This window comes from Carcharhinus amblyrhynchos, chromosome 14 (assembly GCF_965287045.1).
Source record: "Carcharhinus amblyrhynchos chromosome 14, sCarAmb.v2.hapA, whole genome shotgun sequence".
Taxonomy (NCBI): domain Eukaryota; kingdom Metazoa; phylum Chordata; class Chondrichthyes; order Carcharhiniformes; family Carcharhinidae; genus Carcharhinus; species Carcharhinus amblyrhynchos.
In genome coordinates, this window is record NC_137337.1 from 41,050,484 (window position 1) to 41,071,759 (window position 21,276).

Here is a 21,276-nt window from a genome sequence, read left to right on the forward strand (position 1 = left end):
AAGCTGGTTAGCAGATAGGAAGCAAAGAGTTGACCTCTTTTAAGGCCTCTTTTAAAGAAGCAAAGACTTGGCATAAATGTGTCTTTTTCTGATTGGCAGTCAATGACTAGTGGGGTTCCACAGGGATCTGTGCCGGGACCCAACTGTTCACATTATATATTAATGATTTGGAAAAGGGAACTATATGTATTATCTCCAAATTTGCAGATGATATAAAGTTGGGTGAGAGGGTAAGTTGTGAGGAGGTTGCAGAGAGACTTCAGTGTGATTTAGACAGGCTAAATGTGTGGGCATATCCATGGCAGATGCAGTATAATGTGGATAAATGTGAGGTTATCCACTTTGTTAGCAATAATAGTAAGACATTTTATTACTTGAATGGGTGTAAATTGAGAGAGGTGGATACCCAGCAAGACCGCAGTGCTCTTATTCATCAGTCACTGAAAGTGAGCACGCTGCTACAGCAGGCAGTTAAAAAGGCAAATAGTATGTTGGCCTTCATTGCGAGAGGATTTGAGTATAGGGATAGGATGTTTCGCTGCAATTGTGTGGGGCGTTGGTGAGGCCACACCTGGAGTATTGTGTGCAGTTTTGGTGTGTTTATCTGAGGAAGGACCGCCTTGCTATACAGGAGTACAGCCAAGGTTTACCAGGCTGATTCCAGGGATGGCAGGTCTGTCATATGAGGAGGGACTAAGTCGGTTAGGATTATTCATTGCAGTTCAGAAGAATGAGGAGGATCTCGTAGAAAATTATAAACTTCTAACAGGGTTAGACTGGCTAGATTCAGAAAGAATGTTCCCAATGGTAGAGGAGTCCAGAACTAGGGGTCATAGTATGGGGATAAGGGGCAAATCTTTTAGAACTGAGGGGAGGAGAAATTTCTTCACCCAGAGGGTGACGAATGTGTGGAATTCACTGGCACAGAAAGCAGTTGAGGCCAAGAAATCTGATTTCAAGAAGAAACTAGATATAGCTCTTGGGGCTAAAGGGATATGGGGGGCGGGGGGGAATCAGGATATTGAATTTGATGATCAGCTATGATCAAAATCAATGGCGGAGCAGGCTCAAGGGACCGAATGGCCCACTCCTGCTTCTTGTTTCTATGTTTCCAAGTTTTAATTTTTAAAAATGATTTTGTGAAATGCATTTTACAAGATTATGATGTTAATCACTTTGCAGAGATTTTTCTGATCATCAGCTGTAGAGAAGCCTTTATCTCTTTTACAAAATTTTGATAGTTCATCCGTAAAAGTTACACCAAACAGGAAAAGCTCTTTAGAAATTCAAACCCATTGTGTCATAGGAATAGAGAATAACGGAGAATGGAATATTATTTACATTCTCTGACTGGATGATCTGCTTACTCATGAGCAACAGATGTGGATTGCTATTGAGTGTTCTGATGATATTACAGTAGAGAAATAATTAAAGTTATAACAGTTATAGGTTGTTTAATTTTGAATAAGTCTAAGCTAATGCACAGATGATAGAGTTAACATGGCAACTTTAACTACTATTTTGTTTTACTACCAATTGTAAAATTACTTCCATGAAATAACAACAGCAAGATCTATTTATATACCTTCAACACTATGTTCATACAGTATTTTTAACACAATAAATCATTCCACAATAAAATGTCCCAAGGTGCTTCATAGGAAGGTTATAAAGCAAAATTTGACACTGAGCCACATGAGGCATTACGAAGGCAGAAAACCAAAAGCTGGAATTTAATGTAACTGAAGAAGCACTGGAAGTCATGCCACTCCCATGTAATCTCAGAACAACCACTACATTCTGGTGGGCCCAGGAATCATTGGTGTCAGTTAGTTCAATAATGAGTTTAATTAACAATCTGCGGGCAAGTTTCCCCCATGGGCCATTCTAATTTAATTATGAAGAGTTTTCCCCCTTCCAAGAGACTGATGTGTGGCTAATTAAGTGAGCCTGACCACCATATTTACTGCCACAATAGGCTGCATTAAACCCAGCTTGAAGAAGGTTTTAAGAAGTGGAGGAGGAAAGAGAGGTAGAGGATGGAGAGGTTTAGGAAGGGAGTCCTGGAGTTTTTAGAGCCTGAATTTAGGACAACTGAAGGCTTGGTCACCAATAGTTGAAACAATTAAAATTAAGGATGTTTGAGAGGCTAAAATTAGATGAGCACCACTGTCTCTGAAGGTTGTGGCTCAAAGTGATTGCCAAGATAGGTTGGGGAACAGCATGGTGGGACAAAACAAGGATGAGAATTTTCAAATCAAGCAGTTGCGTGACTGGGACCTGTTGCTGTAGATCAGTGAACACAGGGATGATAGGTGAACAGGACTTGGTAAGAATAAGAACATGGGCAGCAAGATGTCCTCATGTTTACATCAGAATGTACAAGGCAGTTAGAAAGTGTTGGAGTACTCATCTCAAGGCAACAAAGTTGTAGATGAGGGTTTCAGCAGCAGATTAGCTGAAACAGGGGCATCAAGTCAGGTGATGCTGCAGAGGTGAAAAAGCCAGTCTTAGTGATGGTGTGAATATGTGCACAGAGGCTCACCTCAAAGTAAAATATGTTACCAAAGGCAGAATTTTTTGGATGGCAAGGTCTTCCATCTTACCATCCAAAGATTCAGTGGGCAACACATCCCCACCAATCATGGCAGCCCTACAGCCACTTAATGCTCCAAGGAATGTTAAGTGGTTGGAGATGTGACCTCTGCCCATTACCAGGATGGAAGTCCTGTCTCAGAGAGTTGCTGACCGATCTGATTAGCCAGCTGTAGTCCAAGCAAGGCCAGCAGCAGGAGTGGTGAGGAATAGGGCTATGGGCAATCTCTAGGATCCAATGCCAGGTAAGTACAGAGGGTCTCACAGTGGGGTGGGAAAGTGTCCAAGATATATCGGATAATGAGAGCATGGCACCTTGATGAAATGGCGAGAGAAGGAGGGAGAATCCACAGGAGGCAGACCTTGTCTGATATGGAAAGGGGGCCTTTGAGGGAGGCAACACCTCTTCCAGCCTAAGCAATGTGATATACCAGGCTTCTCCACGCACCCCTGAACTTCTCCTATCAGCCTCAAAATTGAATCTGGGTGGGAAGTGGCTCTTAGCAGCCATTCAAGGGCCTCAACTGTGCCAAGAGAGAGCGGGCTCCTCTTGGCCCCAGGATTGGAGGGGCAACAGCAAAAAGACCATATGGGAATTTTGCATGCACCCTGCCTGCAAACACACTGGCGAGGGATCTTAAACTTCTGCCAAAGATCACAAACAGTCTGATTCAGCCTTATGCAATTGCCAGAAACAGGGATGAAGTCAGTAAGTGAATGAAGTAGAATAGTGGGAATTAAAAACCCATAGCATTGGGCTTCCCAATGTTTAATTGAAGGAAATTTCTTCTCATCCAGAGCAACACTTAGCAGGTTGATAAGTTAGCAACAAGTGCAAACAAAATTGTAAATACTAAAGTATATGGTGACTTCTTGTGATTGTTTAATAATTCTTGCTGGTAGGTGGATGGAAAAAATTCTACCTTAATGCAAACACTTGTTACAGCATCTGTATGGCCATCCAGTACGTGGAGACAAATTGCAGTGGACAAATCCCATACACGGGCAGTTTTGTCTGAACTTCCGCTTACTAGTCGTTTCCCTGTGAACATGAAAGAGGCAGAAAGCATATTTTAATGGGGACAACGTGAGATGAAAGTTCTGTTATGTTTAAATATTTTGTTGAAAAGAATTGAGTCCATGTGTACAATTCAGGTCATGTGTATTTTTTAAATTAGACATAAAAATAATGTGGTATGTGACACAACGAATAAATGTTAATACATTAATTCACAGTACCATGAGGTAGGTAGCACATTGGTTTGCATGTGCAATAACCCATTTATCATATTTCTCATTTCTATTGTGCAATCAATGGGAATGTCAAACAATGTCCCATTGCACAGACATTTCAAGTCAGAACAGAGTATGAGAACTAAGCAGCTCTTGTGAAAATGAGAATGAAAGTCTGCAGGGGAAGAGATTGGAAAGAAAGAACACGTAGAGAAGCGCTGAAAAAGTTGATGGAACTCAAAGTGGAAAAGACATTGGGCTGATGTGTATCCTAGAATGCTGAGTGGAAATGGCAGAGCCTCAGAGTACAATTTTTCAAATATCCATGGATAAGGAAGTTGTGTCAGAAACAAATTCTAAAACACTATTTGTTCAAAAAGGAAAAGACTATTGTGTAACATAGTAAGTCATAATGTGAATAAAATTGACACTCATTTATCATTATATCAGTTAATTAAGAAAGACAGAATTTATTTCTGCAGAGCAATTTGTATCTGAGTAACCTTGTAGAAAAAACATTTGCAGATATTGCTCATTTGTACTTTTATTAAAGTACTTGATAAGGAGGAAGTGAGCTTTTGGCTTAGTTGCATTGCTGTCTCTTCAGAAACTAGAAGGTTTGAGCCTGAGTCCAGACAGCCGGTGAACAGAGATTAAAATATGGTCAAGTACTCCACAGACACCAGCACAGTTCTCATGTCAGGGCACAGTGATTACTGGTTTATGGTAGTATCCCAGCCTCTGAGTCAGAAGGGTTGAGTAAATGGGCAAAGATCTGCCACATGGAGTATAATGTGAGAAAATGTGAAGTTGTTCACAGAAGAATAAAAAAGAAAAGTATTCCTTAAGCAGTGGATGACTGCAGAATTCTGAGGTACAGAGGGATCTAGGTGTTCTGGTGAATGAATCACAAAAAGTTAGTATGCAGGGACATCAAGTAATTAAAAGGTTAATGGAATGTTATCCTTCATTACAAGATGAATTGAACATAAAAGTAAGGATGTTATACTTCAGTTATACTGAGCATCGGTGAGGCCACATCTTGAATACTGTGTGTAGTTTTTGTGTCCCCTGTGTCAAAGAAAATACAATATGAGCAGCAAATACAGTAGAATAAATTGGAAAAAGTACAAATAAATTACTGCTTTATCTGGAAGGAATGTTTGGGGCCTTGGTTGATGAGGGAGGAGGTAAAAGGGCAGGTATTACACTCGGTGGGAAGATGCCGTGGGAAGAGGATGAGATATTAGGAGTGATAGAGGAGTGGACCAAGGTGTAACGAAGGAATGGTCCCTTCAGAATGCTGATAGGGGAGGTGAGGGGAAGACACGTTTGGTGGTGGCATCATGTTGGAGTTAGTGGAGGATGATCCTTTGAACATGGAGACAAATGGAGTGGAAAGTAAGGATAAGGTCTATCCTACTGTGGTTCTGGAAGGGAAGGGATAGGATGAGGGCAGAAGTGCAGCATATGAATTGGACATGGTTGAGCACCCTGTCAACAATGGTGTGGGGGGGGATCTCTGGCCCTGGGAAAAGGAAGACATATCAGAAGAACTTCTGTGGAAGGTAGCATCATCAGAACAGTTGTGATGGGGATAGGGAAACTGGAAGGATGGAATGAACTCCTTACAAGAAGCATGGTTGAAGAGGTGGAGTTGAGGTAGCTGTGGGAGTTGGTGGGCTTGTGATAAATATTGGTAGTCTATAACCAGAAATGGAGACACAGAAATCAAGGGAAAGAAAGTGTCAGAGATAAACCACTTGAAGGTGAAAACGGGTGAAGGGGAAGTGTCAAAGATGTATTTTGTGATGGTGAAAGTGGGGGGAAATTGGGAGCCAAATTGATAATTCTTCCAGCCCCACATGGGGGCATAAAGCAACACCGATATAGTCGTCAACGTATCGGAAAAAGAGTTGTTGGTGACCTGAGAAGGACTGAACAAGGTATGTTCCACAGAAACCATAAAAAGACAGGCATGTCTAGGGCCCATTAGGTTACACACAGTCACACATTTTGAGGAAGTGAGACAAGTTAAAGAAGAAGCTGTTCAATGAGAGAACAAATTCAGCCAGGTGGAGGAGGGTGGTGGTGGATGGAAGTAGTTCAGGCCTTTATTCAAGGAAGAAGCAGAGAGCTCTCAGAGCATCCTGGTGGGGAATGGAGGTGTAAAGGAATTGGATGTCCATAGTGAAGAGGAATTGCATCTGTAAAAACAGATAAAGATACAATTTAGTTTGTGTGCAAGGCTTTTGCAATTGTGTTCCCATCCTTTCATGGTCTTGTTGAAGGAAGATTTAAAGAATAGGTTTAGGTGCCTGTATAACAATTTACATTTGTAGATACCTGTATAGCAATTTACATCAGTGGGGATAAATAGTATATAATAAATACATACGAATTTATTGTTATACAATAACAGAAGGCATGCATGTAAGCTCCACCATGTTAAACAGAAGTACATAATATTAAAAGACACAAAATGGATACTAGCCACATTCCTGAACACAATTAGCTGGGAAAATCTTGTGTACAACAGCAGGGACAGCTGCTTCCCTTATCTGTATTTGGATACACGAAAACAAGTTTAATCATAAACTTGTTGTTTAAGGGAGTAAATTCGTTCATGGGTAGCTAGGTTGCAGCAGTCTCCCAGGCCCACGGGATTGTAAGCTCAAGGACTCAAGATGAGAAAAAAGAAGATAACATTAATAAGGTGGTATGAGAACCATGTCTATGAGATCACGGCTGAACATGCATTAGCCCACCTTATGTAATGACTTTTTCTCATTGGATATGTGACTAATGCATGTAATCTGTAATCAATATTATTGGATAAGGTCCAGCCTTGATGTAGATGTTTGAAAAATATCGAAGAATGGATGTTTTTCCTATGTTTGTCGGAGAGAGGCACAGAGCTTTAACAGAAGTCATCTCCCTGCAGGCAAAAATAAACCATTTGATGCGAGGACCAACCCGAGTGAGTGATTTCTTTGAGATTCTCTCCTACTTAGTCTTGTTCCTTCCTACAATCCATCTCCCCCTGGATCGCTGTTTTTTTTTGACTTGTGTTTTTTGTGCATCCCTTCCCTTTACCAATCTTTGATGACTGTCCCTGCACCTATTTGGAACTCACTTCCTAACTCCTCTTAAGATCCTCCTTTAAAACACATCTCTTGACCAAACTTTTGATTGCAACTTCTGATATCTACTTTTCTGTGACTTGGTGTTTATTTTATCATTTTGTTTCTGTCTATCTTTTGGAACATTTTTTGATATAAATGGTGCTATACAAGTACATGTTCTTATTGTACTTATGACTGAATAGTCAGCCAGTGCTCACAGTCAAGGTTCACATCTGAATAATAGCCGCTTAGTCAATGTGTATGAAGGCTGCATGCGTGTTTAAAATTGTAGATGTTTATGCTTACAAGAAAAAAAATATTGCAGTTCATTTCGGAATCTACATTTTTTTATTTTCCACATTCTGTTGCTACTGAATATCACTCACCATCACAGTCGAGACAATCTACTCTTTCTTGATGGCCTCGAAGTAAAGGCAAAACTGTATATCTACCCAATGTCCAATTTTGATTCAGGTGACAAGCCCTAATGTAAATCTCTTTCCATCGGCAGGTTGGAGACAATGATGGAAAATCAGAAAGTGTAACATTGCTGTATCTTGGAGATGTTAGCCCTAACAAAATGAAAAGGTGACAATTTATTAACAGACATCAAAGAGCAAAATATTGCATGGTATTTCACTCCAGGCTTATTGTGACAAACCATTAAACTGGCACTTAAGCATAGCCATAAAATTCTCAAGTTGTCTTAAATCCCAGCCAGACGTTGTTATTCTGTTATATAAGTGATAGTGAATATCTTACTGCCATGTCAATAGACTCAAGATAGCAGAGGGTGCATGATATGTGCAAAAGAATAACACAAGCAGATATTTAGTATGAAATTGAAAGTGGTGGGAATTGTGCAAGCAGGAGCACTTAATTTGGTGAGAAGGAAAGTTTCTGTTTCCTGATGGTGGAATAAACAGTGCAAATTTTGATCTCTTGACTTTCAAGGCAGATTGAGCTCTCTGCCAAACACTGTCAAGAACCCTATCTGTATTCATTAATATCTCATGCATGCTCATTAAAGGGTCATCTTGCCCCTTGACATTCAATAACACCACCATTGCTGAATCCCCACAATCAATATTCTGGGAATTACTAAGGAAGAAAAACTGAACTGGACTAGTACTGTGACTACAACAGCAGAGGTTTGAGATCCTGCAGCAAGTAACTCATCTCCTGACTTCTCAAAGCCTGGTGTAAATCAGGAATATAATTAAATATCCTCCACTTGCCTGGATGAATGCAGCTTCATCAGCACTTGAGAAGCTCAACATCATTCAGCACAAAGCAGCCTGCTGCAATGACTACCTCCCCACCAATAGTCACTCCCTCCACCACTGGCAAATAATGCCAGCAGTGTGAATCCTCTACAAGATGCACTGCAGGAACTCACCAAAGCTCCTTAGGCATCACCTTCCAAACCCACATACAATACCATCTAGAAGGACAAAGGCAGCAGACACATGGGAACACCACCACCTAGAAGTTCCCACCCATGTTGCTAATCATCCAGACTTGGAGATGTATTGCCTTTCCTTCACTGTCAAAATTCTAGAACTCCTGCCCTAATAGCACTACATGGACTATGGTGGTTAAAGAAGGCAGCTCATGTCACTTTCTCAAGAGCAATTAAGGATGGGCATAAATGCTGGCCTAGCCAGCAATGCCCATATCCTATAAATGATTTTTTAAAAATTATGTTTGTCCCCCAAATTAGATTTCCTGCCACTGAGAATTTAGAATGTTCAGTTTTACAACTGTGAGTGTGTATAATATATAAATACACACTAGGCTAGCTTCACTCTTCCACAATTTTGAGGTTTGTAGATGTTGCTTTCTCCTTCTTGGGATCTCATGTAATTTCTCTTGAGCATTATAAGCAAACACTGTGTCAAGGCCGGACAAGGTGTATGTGTGGCAAGATGGCACAGTGTATAGCATTGCTGCCTCACAGCACCAGGGACCTGGATCTGATTCCAGTCTTGAGTGACTGTCTGTGTGGAGTTTGCACTTTCTCCTCGTGACTGCATGAGTTTCCTCCAGATGCTCCAGTTTCTTCCCACAGTTCAAAGATGTGCAGGTTAGGTGGATTGGCCATGCAAAATTGCCCTTTAGTATCTCAAGATGTGTGGATTGGGGTGATTGGCCGTAGCACGGGGTTATGAGGAAGGGACAGAGAGTGGGCCTGGGTGGGATGCCCTTTCGGAAAATCATGCAGCCTTGAGCCAAATGGCTTCTTTCTGCTCTGTAGGGATTCTATGATGGGAGGCAGGCAAAGACTGGAAGTAGAGATGGAGGGTGGGGGTGAGATAGGGTGCAAGTGGTAGAGTCAGGGGTGGGTAGGGTGGAAGAATGGAGTGAAGATCAACAAGGAAGTTAGGCTTATGGGGGAAGGTTGGGAATAATGTCATCCGAAGAGGACCAGTATCCCATGGAAGGTTAAGAATCCTGTGTTGACAATGAGAATCTGGAGGATGAACACAGGGTACTGGTGATAACAGGGAACAGTCAGCGGAGGCAGTAGGATGCGGTAGAATGGCAAATCCAGGGTGACAGTTTGGTAGGGGAAGGTCTTATCAGGCGATTGGGGGAAATTTCATAAAATCCTTACAGCACAGATGGAGGCCATTTGGTCCACCGAGTCTACAATGACTCTCTGACAGAACATCCCACCCAGGTTCTTTCCCACAACCCCATGTATTTACCTCGCTAATCCGCCTAACCCACACATCTTAGGTCCCCATACACACACTGCCTGAAAAATAATCAGCGATTCTGAATCGCGCTGCAGAAGCCTATGGGCAGGGCTTATCACAGCCGAAATCCTGAGCTCCAATCGCAGCCTTCAACTGTGCATGCGCAGTAAAAAAAATAGAAAAACACTCCTCTGCCACATTGTTCCTGGGCTGGATAAAGCCTTCCCTGTGACCCCCACAGACATTGCCCCACTCCCACAACATAATTGACCCCCTTGACCGTCCCACACCCTTCGCTACCCAGATTGATCATGGCCCCCTGGTCCCCTACCCCCTCCCTCCCACCAATCACATGCAGAGTGGAAATGACCCCTCCTTCCCGCTCCCCCCCCCCACCCCCACCGATTGCACGCAGAGTGGCAGCAGACCCTCCCGTCCCCAAACATCACATGCAGTGCCAGCGGACTCCCCTGCCCCCTCCCCCCACCAGAGTGTAATCTGACCCACCTCCCTCCCTCTTCCCCCTCCCCCAACAAGAGAGCGATCTGACCCGCCTCCCTCCCTCCCATCACCAGAGAGCCATCTGACCTGCCTCCCTCCCTCCTCCCCACCAGAGGGCGATCTGACCCGCCTCCCTCCCTCCTCCCCACCAGAGGGCGATCTGACCCGCCTCCCTCCCTCCCACCACTACAGAACCATCTGACCCACCTCCCTGCTCCCCTGCAACCAGAGAGCAATCTCCCCCACCAGACAGTCATCTGATTCACTTCCCTCCTCTCTCCCTCCCCCTACCAGAGAGCAATCTGACCCCCCACCAGAGAGCTATCTGATCTGTCTCCCTCTCCTCCCCACCACAACCAGACAGCCATCTTACCCGCCTCCCCCCTCCGCCAATCTGAATCAGAGAGCCGCTGGAAGCTCAGAACTTATCTCCTCAGAAGCTGGTGCGCCCAGATTGGACCTTTGCGGACCATGTCTGCTTCGCGCCAAATCTGGACGGGCGAATGTAGTGGTAAAGGGAGGAGTGCCGGTAAGTTTGGGCGTGCAGCTTATTAATGCATGCAAATGCATTTAAATTGATGTTGCGCCCATTTTGGGCACAGTCCAGATGGTGGCAATTTCTGGCAATTGATAAAGGGGAATGGGCACAGAGGCAGGCGTGGATTGTGCTTCTCGCCTCACACCCTATTTCACCAAATTTTCACACCTGAAAACAGGGTGCAACTTTATGGTAAAATCAGGCCTGTAAACTTCCACACAATCACCCAGGGCCAGAATTGAGCCTGGGTCCCTTGCACTGTAAGGCAGCAGTGCTAAGCATTGTACCAGCATGCCTGCATGTCGGGATACTGACTTTTGCTATCACTCCAAATTTTGTTTCCCCACCTGTTGTAAGCCCAGGTACTGGCAGGAGTGGAAAATTCTGTGTACTGTGTGGTAAAGTATTGCAAGCTTGCAACTTTAAAGTACAGCAGTTCAACATTAAAGAGATGCAGACACTTGAAGGTAAATGCTGTAGAACAGGGTATAGCAATTTGCAGATCTTAACATATATATTAAAGTGGAGTGTGGAATTTTCCCAGAAAAATGGCAAAGTTCCAGATTTTGACTGAAAACCAGTGTGCTACTGCCAAGAGAAACAGGCAGATTTTCTCTCCAGATTTTCTGACACTGTCAAAAAAAAACATAGGATGTGTTTTGCACCATCATTTCTGAAGGACGGGACCGAAAGATGCCAGCAAGGTCAGTTCCACAGAGAAATAGGTGTCATTTTTAAAGGACACCGTGATCTCAAAGTGAAAAGACAGATTCCCACTGCTCCCCCATCCCCTGGTTTAGATCAGTGGAAGTTATAAGCACAAATATCTGCAATTATGTCACATTATTTTCATTGGTATGAACTGTCAATTCAAGGAATATGAATATTACAATAAGATTCATAAAGCGCTGTACCTCTTTTAACAATGGAGTAACATTTTACAACTAATTTTGTATACTAAAATGAATGATATTTATTCATTTGTAATCAGTGGACATCTCACAATTCAAACAATGAATATTCTCGGTATTTATTATCCTATTATTTACATGTCTTCTTCAGCAACATGTACATTGAATTTCTTAAACTTAGTCATAGCAGATGATTTGTATTTTCACAAGCATTTTTCTAAATCAGTTCAACAATATCCTTTACTGCATACAGATATTCTAAAATGGAAGTAAATAATTTAACTAAAAATTTATAATTCTAAATGGCAATCATGAGTAAAATTTCGCAGAAGCACTTCCAACCAATAGATAATGCACAGTGTGTTGTTACCTGTGGGACTGTAACTGTATTGGTTCATGGAGAAGAGTTGTTGATCAGTGTCAAAATTAAGCCAATTTTGAATAGCACATTTTGGCTGCCTATTAAAATAAAAGCTAAGTATTATACATGATGTGCTGACAAAATGTAAAATTCAAACCATTTATACTGCAGCAAATGTTTTGCTTTCACAATTTTCAATTTTCAAAACAATTCAAATGTCTGAAATTTTCTATTTTCTCCACCTGTGTTCTACAAGTATTTTCTTTTAAAAAGAAGCAACATATCAATTTAATGAGAAAAAGGTGGTATGTTCAACCTTATTTGTTCAGAGATGCACAGTATATAGACTGATGAAGCTAATGAAGGGCAATAAATTATTTAAATTTCTCCCTGAAATGACATCAGTTAGCAATTTATAACAATGTATTTTCCTTCGGAATGACACACATACATTCTACTCTCTAGGCTTCTCTGATTATGTTATCCTGATCATCTTTCAACAGTTATCAGCCAAGGCATTTTATAAAGTTCCTCTTCTTTTAAAACAATATGATTAAGACCAGTCTATTTTGAATTAATTAAACTCTGATAAATTTCTCAAATAAAGAATTGGAACTAAGATTTTAACTTCCCTCAGGGGTTGGAATTTACAAAGCACTATTTTTTCTGCACTCTCTACCCAACACCCCAGCAGCAATTTTACACTGGGAGCAGCAATATATGTTTCTGGATGGGACTTTCTCTCCGTCAGGGAGGAAGTCCTGCCTTGGGAAGCTGTCGGACAATCAGATTGTTTCAGAAACTATTAAGTTCTTTAACCGTCACCCCTCAACCCACCCCTTCCTTACTCCCTCCATGTCATCCCATGCCCTCTACCCACCCACACTCCACGGACCCTCCATGCCAACTCATGCTTTCCATCCACCCCATATATCCATATGTGGCTGTTCATACTCTCATATCACCTGCATAGCTATTCGTGCACATTCACCCATTGTCAACCATGGACATACTTCAGGAACAATGCAGAGATGAAAAAAAACTAACAATCTCACGCAACTCTCACTCCTACACACCTTGACCATTAAATAACTCCAATTCATGAACTCCGTTCAGAGCATTTAAATCTCAAGTGTTGAATCTCTTGTAAAAACAAACTCTATTCGGACTCACATCAAAGGTAGCTAATGTTTTAATAGCCTCTTTATACAGGCAATAAAATTGTGAACTCAGAGATAATCATGGATTTTGAAACTCAGCCAAGCATTCTTAATGACACAATAGTAGCCCTTCAAAAATTAACGAAGAGCTCTACTGAAACAGCAGAATCAGATTTGTTTAAACATATATTAGATGGCCTGCCAATCAAAGCAGTCCAGCATTAATTAATTTTTTTTAAAAAAATTCTCAGTTACAGCTTAAGCCAATTCTTTGTTTAAGTTTAAAGAGCAGGGGTTTTGAAAAATTTCAGATCATGACACTTAAACAGACATTATCCACCCTGAGTTTAGATCTCTTCCATTAATTTTTAACCCCTATACTCTGGTTGACATTGTTAAAACAGCCAAAATAGGGCCTCTTTGAACTCAGCACCAAATTCAAATAACTCTGCTGATTTGGGGTTTTCGACCTGTGTGAATCATACACTGTCCCCTTCCTCTGCTAGCAAAAAGCGGGATCTGTTAGAAATGGGGATGGAAGCTCTGCATCTGGACTCTATCCATCATTTCTAAAGGTCCACGGAGCCTTACCAACATGCTGAAAATCTGCCTATGAGTTTTGTAAAATTGTCTTCAATCCAGATTTTGGTATAATTTAAAATTGTGGCTGTTCAAATTAAAGCATCACATGAATAAACATTTTAAAAATACCAATACTTAAGCAGGATGCATGTTATTGCAGTTTTTCATTTTTAGCATGCCTACTGTTATTCTCATTAAAGTGAGGAACTCAAGAGGAAATGGTTATCAAGTTGAAAACATTAAACAAACTATGCAACATCGTGGGAATTATTATTTGATTTTAACTTGATGTAAGCGGATACGTTTTGATTGAGTTAAAATTATGCCCACAGAGTACAAAAGCGAGGAAATTATGCTAAATAAATCATTGGTTAAGCCTCAGTTGAAGGACTGTGCTCAATTCTGGTCACCATTCTTTAAGAAGGATGTCAAGACTTTGGAGAGAGTGTGGAAGGAATTTACAAAGGATTAGAGAGTCTTCAGTTTTATGGAGGTAGTGGAGAAGTTGGGGTTGTTCTTTAAAAAGCAGAGAGGGTTAAATAGAGACTTATTACAATTGTTCAAAATAATGAAAGGTTTTGACCGAGTAAAGAGAAACTGTTTCTACTGGCAAGTGGCACGGTAACTAGAAGACACAGATTTAAAGTGGATTTGGGACTAATTGGATTAACCTTCCAAATAGCCAGCACTGGCTGCATGGACCTTCTGTGGTGTATAATTCTATAACTTTCCATTTTGGGCAGTATCGATATGAATCAAGTCAGGTTTTGCACCCAGTGAAGAGCTTATGTCAGTCTGTTCCAGCAACAGATGCAGATCTCTTGCTTCTTTGTTCTTTTTAAACGCTGGCCATTATTTATTTCTTTACCAATTTATGCTAATAAATGCCGTACAGGGGCTATTATTGTCCTCTATATCCTTACCCATTATGAACTGAACTGAAACCACACAAACTATTTTCATGCAAGATAGCTATACGATTTAAGTTGGCAGAATTTATACTCTGGTCCCAGGAAATGTAGGCCAGTGCCTCACACAATCTTCTGCAGTCTGTATATCAGTCCAAATTCACTGGATTACATCTACAGATAGCATTTTTCTTTTACAAACAATAATTATACAACTTGTTGTTTAAAGATAATTTTAATTAACATTCAGAATGTTACATTAAAGCAAGTAAATAAGTTTTAGTTTACCACAAAATGTCACTGTTGGTAAATTCCCTCCAAGATCTGCTACAGCGTGCCACCCTGAAAAGATCTTCTGCAGACAAAAATGAAAATATTCTTTCTACCAGTTCATGTGGAAGGATTAATACAAAATCAATGGATAACAAGGGGCAGAGTTCGGTGTGGATCTTTTTTAGCTGTGGCAGCTGGAAAATAAACATAATCAGGTAATCAGACTTGTGCCAAAAAGAGGTATGATATGAATTTGTAGTTAAAGACATTGTTATAATCATTTCTGTAATGAAAGAAAAATCTTAAATTTATAAAGCCTCTTACCACATCCCAAAGCATTTCATGACCAAATAACTACATTTTTGATTGAGAACATATAATAGGTGATTTGGACCTAGCAAGATCTTGGGAAAAACAATTGTGATAAATGATCACTATTCTTCAAATACTGCTGTGGGATCTTCCACATCCACCTAAAAGTGAGACAAATCTTCGGTTTATTATGAAGGCAGCGGATAGCAACAACACAATACTCCTTCAGTATTAAAACTGTCACCCTAGGTTACGAGCCTCAACGAATAATCATCTAACTTAGAACAAAGAATACTAATAATTAAATTAAGTTGGCATTCACCCTAGCTTTAGACAGCAATTATACCATCACTGAATCACAGAATGCCCACAGCAAAGAAAGAGGCCATTTGGCCTATCATGTCCATGCCAGGTCTCTGCAAGAGCACTCCATTCATCCCACTCACCCACCATTTCCACCTGTAATTTAGCTTAGCCGATCCTCTTTTGAAAACCCTGGGAGTATGTGCTTTCACCACACACTCAGGTTATGTATTCCATATCCAAACCACTCACTGTGTGAAAAAAGTCACATGATTGTTAATTATTTTTCCAAATATTTTAAGTTGATAACATCATTGACAGGGCAGTTCGTACTACAAGCTATCCTATTATAAAGAGTATACAGATTAATTAATATGATTTTGAATACCAAGCTACTGCATAGAAGTGCATGTCATATTGAAGTGACTTGCACTGTCGTGAATTTAAATTAATTTTTTTTACCAGGTATTCTGTAGGAGAGGTAAGGTGCCCTTTGGAATTGTTAAAATTAGGCATGAATGTGCGTAAAAGTGTATAAACCCATTACTGTCAAGCTCATTAGAACTGTCAACTGGCCTATCAAAATCATCAGCGTAGTGTCAGAAACACCTGTCAAAGGAACTTGTCAAAAAGACTGTTAAAACTGTCAGAAGCACCAGTCAAAGGGACCTATTAAGTCATGTCCTTTAAATATTTGAAAAAAAAGTCTTAAGTATTAAAAAAGATTGCTTGCCATTTCATTCTGTCTGTTGACATAAGCCGAAGGATTTTCATTATTAGGTTAGTGCTGCATGACTGATTTCACAACCATTCATTATCAAAGTAGGGTGCCTACCATTTCACAGTTTGATTGATGGGTAAAGTAATGATAAACTCTGACCAATGATTAAGAATTCCAATGTTTGCCGAAATAAGAGATTGTGCACTTGAATGAAATGTTTGCTGTTATGAATACCTATTTAGTTGAAGGAATGAAAATGTAGCAAGTGGATTTTTATGAATGATTGCTCTCTGAAAAGAAAGAATTTGCGAGCTACACTTGAACGATAAGGCATGGAAGTAGAGGTATATAAGATGCTCTTTTCAGACAGCCAGTGCACACTCGATGGGCCAAATGCGCCCCTGTAGAGTCATAGAGATATATAGCACAGAAACAAGCCCCTCAGCCCAACTCACCTATGCTGACCAGGTTTCCTAAACTGAACTAGTTCCGTTTGCCTGTCTTTGGCCCATATCCCGCTAAACCTTTCCCATCCATGTACCTGGCTAAATGTCTTCTAAATGTTGTAATTATACCAGCCTCTACCATCTCCTCTGGCAGCTCATTCCATATACGCACCACTCTCTGTGTGAAAAAGTTGCCCTTTAGGTCCCCTTTAAATATTTCTCCTCTCACCTCAAACCTATGTCTTCTACTTTTGGACTCCCCTACCCTGTGGAAAAGACCTTGGCTATTCACCTTATCTATGCCCCTCATGATTTTATTAACCTGTGTAAGATCATCCCTCATCCTGCTTCGCTCCAGGGAAAAAGGTCCCAGCCTATCCTCCCTCTCCTTATAATTCAAACTCCTATCCAATTCCAACCCTCTCACCCCAGCAAAACTGTTTCAGCCTTGCGTTGACCAATATGCTAAATAATGTAATCTCTACAGTGCAGAGGAAGCCATTTGACCCAATGAGTCCGTACCTACTCTCCAACAGAGCATCTCACCCAGGCATTCCACACACCTATCATGGCCAATCTATATAAATTACACATCTTTGGATACTAAGGGGCAATTTAGCATGGCCTAGCCACCTCACCTGCACATTTTTGGATTGTGGGAGGAAACTGCAGCACCCAGAGGAATCCCATGCAGACACAGGGAGAACGTGCAAACTCCAACAGACAGTTAACCAAGGCCCAAATTGAACCTGGGTCCCTGGCACGGCACTGTTTATGTTTGTGTTATGTTTTCAATATAGTGAAGTCAGCAATAGACTCTTACAACTTGATTGTGTAGAGCTTTATTTTACCACATCTCTGAGATGTACCCATGATTGATACTGGGTGAGTTAGCATGGTAGGTGTACAGACAAAGGGTGGCAAGGGTTGGCAGATATTAGAACTAAATTGGCATAGAAGCAATAAAGGGCAATGGGATGAGCAGAGGGTTATGAGATAGCACAGACGGCATAAGGTGTTATGGAGGATGAGTGGGGAAACAGAGATAGCATGCACTGGCATGCTTGGGATATTAGAGTCTGTGGGGGGTTGAAGGCTGGAGGAATATTTAATTTCTTATTTATTATTTTTATTGATCACAATGCCAAAGCACCAAGTCAGCTCTGTTGCCCAGCCAGCCTCTGCATTTGACATCCTCCTCAATTTTTGCCGGGTCACCCGTCCTGACTTCTAACCCAGTCTATCCCCAGAGCAGAAATCCATTATCTGAGCAGCCATTTCTAAAGGTTGGGCTCTGTGCACCTGTCCCAGGAGAGAAAATCTGGGCCTAAATCTTGCAATGTTATGAAAAGGGTCAGAACTGCTTCTGTCCTGCTCCCAAATGCCACCCTAAAAATAGGCACTGTTCCCATTTTCCTCTTAAAAAGCAATGCACCCCAAATTTCTAAATCATTTCTCAATGATGATTTCGATATCTGACTGTGTCTAAAGAGGGCTGGCAATATATTCAAATAAACGTCAGAGGATTTTGCACACATATTTCCTCTAACAATACTAGGCGCAGGTGAGACGATGTAAACCTGTCATACATCTGCTGTTTAAATGCTATTTGTCTTAAAGTTCAGGCTAATATTGTCAAGAAAGAAACATCTTTATTTCTGATGTCTAGAATTTTGTTTTTGGAAGTTTTTGCTATTCACCATTGGTTGCATATTTTTCACTTACTGCTGTGTGGAGCAGTCTGGATTCCCTCTTTTTGCAAAATGGTTTCTCTAGGCAAGGGACAAACACTTCCACAAGCCCACTCCCAACCACAAGCCACTTGATAATTGCTAAAGAAATTTATGAGGCCCTTTCCTAAGCTACTAATAATGTTTCAATAGGAATTCCCCCACCCACAACCCCCCCACCCGCCACCTCCCCAACCCCCCCACCAACCCCCCCCACAACCCCCCCAACCGCCACCTCCCCACCCCCCCACCCACAACCCCCCCAACCGCCACCCCACCTCCCCCACCCCCCTCCCCCCACCAACTCCCACCACTCCCCCCCACCCCCACCCCCCACCACCCCACCCCTCACCATCCCCCACCCCTCACCACCCCCCACCACCCCCCACCACCCCCACCACCCCCCACCCACAACCCCCACCACACCCCCCACCTCCCCCACACCACACCCCCAACACACCCCCCACCTCCCCCACACCACACCCCCAACACCCCACCCCCACCCCCAACCCCACCCCCCCCACCCACAACCCCCCCCCACCCCCCCACCCACAACCCCCACCCCCCCACAACCCCCCCACCCACAACCCACCCCCCCACAACCCACCCCCCCACAACCCCCCCACCCACAACCCCCACCCCCCAACGCACCTGCGCAAGGATATTTTGGCCCTGGAGGGAGTGCAGAGGAGGTTTACTAGGCTGATACCGGAGTTGAGGGGATTGAGCTATGAGGAGAGGCTGAATAAACTAGGCTTGTACTCGTTAGAGTTTAGAAGAATGAGGGGAGATCTCATTGAGACGTATAAGATGATGAATGGGATGGATAGGATAGAGGTGGAGAGACTCTTCCCGCTCAAAAAAGACAGTAGGACTAGGGGGCACAGCCTCAAGATAAGGGGGAGGCGGTTTAGAACGGAGTTGAGGAGGAACTTCTTCACTCAAAGGGTGGTGAATCTCTGGAATTCTCTGCCCGTTGAAGTGGTGGAGGCTGCCTCGCTAAATATTTTTAAGAAGCGGGTTGATGGGTTCTTGATAAGAGAGGGGATTAAGGGTTATGGGGAGAGGGCGGGAAAGTGGAACTGAGCCACGACAGATCAGCCATGATCTTATTGAATGGCGGGGCAGGCTCGAAGGGCTAGATGGCCTACTCCTGTTCCTATTTCTTATGTTCTTATGTTCACCCACAACCCCCACCACACCCCCCACCCCCCACCACACCCCCCAACCCCCCACCACACCCCCCACCCCCCCACCAACACCCCCCACACCCCCACCAACACCCCCCACACCCCCACCAACACCCCCCACACCTCCACCAACGCCCCCCACACCTCCACCAACGCCCCCCACACCCCCACCAACACCCCCCACCACCATCCCCCAACCCCCCACACCACCACCCCACCCCACCCCTCTCCCCACACCCCTCCCCCCACCACCACCCCCAACCCCCACCCCCCACACCACCTCCCCCCACCACCTCCCTCTCCCTCCCCCCACCCCCCCCCACCACCTCACCCCACCCCACCCCCATCCGCACACCACCTCCCCCCCACCCCCACCCGCACACCACCTCCCCCCACCCCCACACCACCTCCCCCCACCCCCCCAACCCACCACCAACCCCCACCACCCCCCCATCCCCAACCCCCCTCACCACTAACCCCCACCACCACACCCACCCAGTTCATTGGTTGCAACTGTACAGCTGCAAGTTACCCCTTTAAATAAAAGACAAGGCTCACAAACAAGGCTCTCACACTATTATTCCTCACACTTATTTTCCTTATTCCTTTGTATATTGTACACCATAGTGCCAGCCTCTTGCCTCTCTGCAGAGAGTTGTGGACTGCAGTTAAAGGAGCTCCAGCCACCTCAGGCATAGCACAGCTGCAGGATCTCTTTAATAGGGGTGCATCTTATAAGTCAACACAAAGAACAGCAAAGTGCAACTCCACATCCAGTAGACACAAATTAAATGTCAGGAAGTCATTGGAGGGTGAACATTTATATAGCAAACGATTGACCTTACAGACACCGATTAGGTGCATTGGCTATGATAAAATTCTCCCTCGGTGTACCCGATCAGGTGCCAGAGTGTGGCGATTAGGGAATTTTCACAATAACTTCATTGCAGTATTAATGTAAGCCTAGTTCTGACAATAATAAATAAACTTTAAACATGGGGATCTTCATGTAACTTCATTACAGTGTTAATGTAAGCCTACTTGTAGCAATCATTAATATATTTTAAGCTTTAAATGTGAGGATTTTCACTAACTTCACTGCAGTGTTAATGTAAGTCGACTTGTGACACTAATATTTAAACCTTAGAAGGTTCATTGGTGATCAAGAGGTGCTGCAGAGGGACAGCACCTGAGAATATTTTCCATGGTTCGACTGTATGTTTAAAATTCATGATGATTGTATTATGCTTCTAATAGAAAACTCAAAACAGAGATGTCACTAATACTTATAACTTAATAAAGGTTTACAGTGAACATTGTGTATTATCCCATTTGTATTTGTCTGGATGATGAAGCGCGTTGGTGGATTAATCTTCCGGAAAGAGAAGCGGGTTTTGGATCAGGAGGAAAATCTACCTGGCACACACGGAGCAGACGCGACAACATTTCGTTCTGTTCCTTCTCTCCCAAGGAGGTGAAGACGGAGGAGATGAGCTCCATTTTCTCCTCGGTGGACGGCTCCATCTCGGCCTGGGCGCCGCTTCTCGCCCGCAGGCCCCAGCGGCGGAACGCCAGGCCCGTCACCATAGCAACCGTCGGGGGGTGGTCACGATCAGACTGAGTGAGAACGGCGCGGGCACTGCGCCAGTTCTCAATCAACACTAATTAATGGCGCTGATCGGAGT

General features: G+C 42.9%; 1 protein-coding gene across 4 annotated transcripts in view; it reads right to left on the reverse strand.

Annotated features, from left to right (window-relative positions):
- The window catches only part of LOC145352632 (uncharacterized), a 39,497-nt gene extending 18,294 nt beyond the window's left edge, over positions 1–21,203 (reverse strand). For 2 of the 4 annotated variants that reach the window (XM_080202772.1, XM_080202771.1), the window contains exons 1-5: positions 21,008–21,203; positions 14,905–15,083; positions 11,976–12,064; positions 7,340–7,525; positions 3,519–3,637 (exon numbers count right to left, since the gene is read on the reverse strand). In XM_080202772.1, the coding sequence (XP_080058898.1) occupies positions 3,519–3,637; positions 7,340–7,525; positions 11,976–12,064; positions 14,905–15,083; positions 21,008–21,178 (744 nt within the window). In that variant the 5' untranslated portion in view covers positions 21,179–21,203. Of the gene's footprint in view, positions 1–3,518; positions 3,638–7,339; positions 7,526–11,975; positions 12,065–14,904; positions 15,084–15,213; positions 15,363–21,007 lie in introns of all 4 variants that reach the window. The other 2 variants (XM_080202773.1, XM_080202774.1) reach the window with 2 other exon arrangements.
- Between the last annotated feature and the right edge of the window lie 73 nt (positions 21,204–21,276).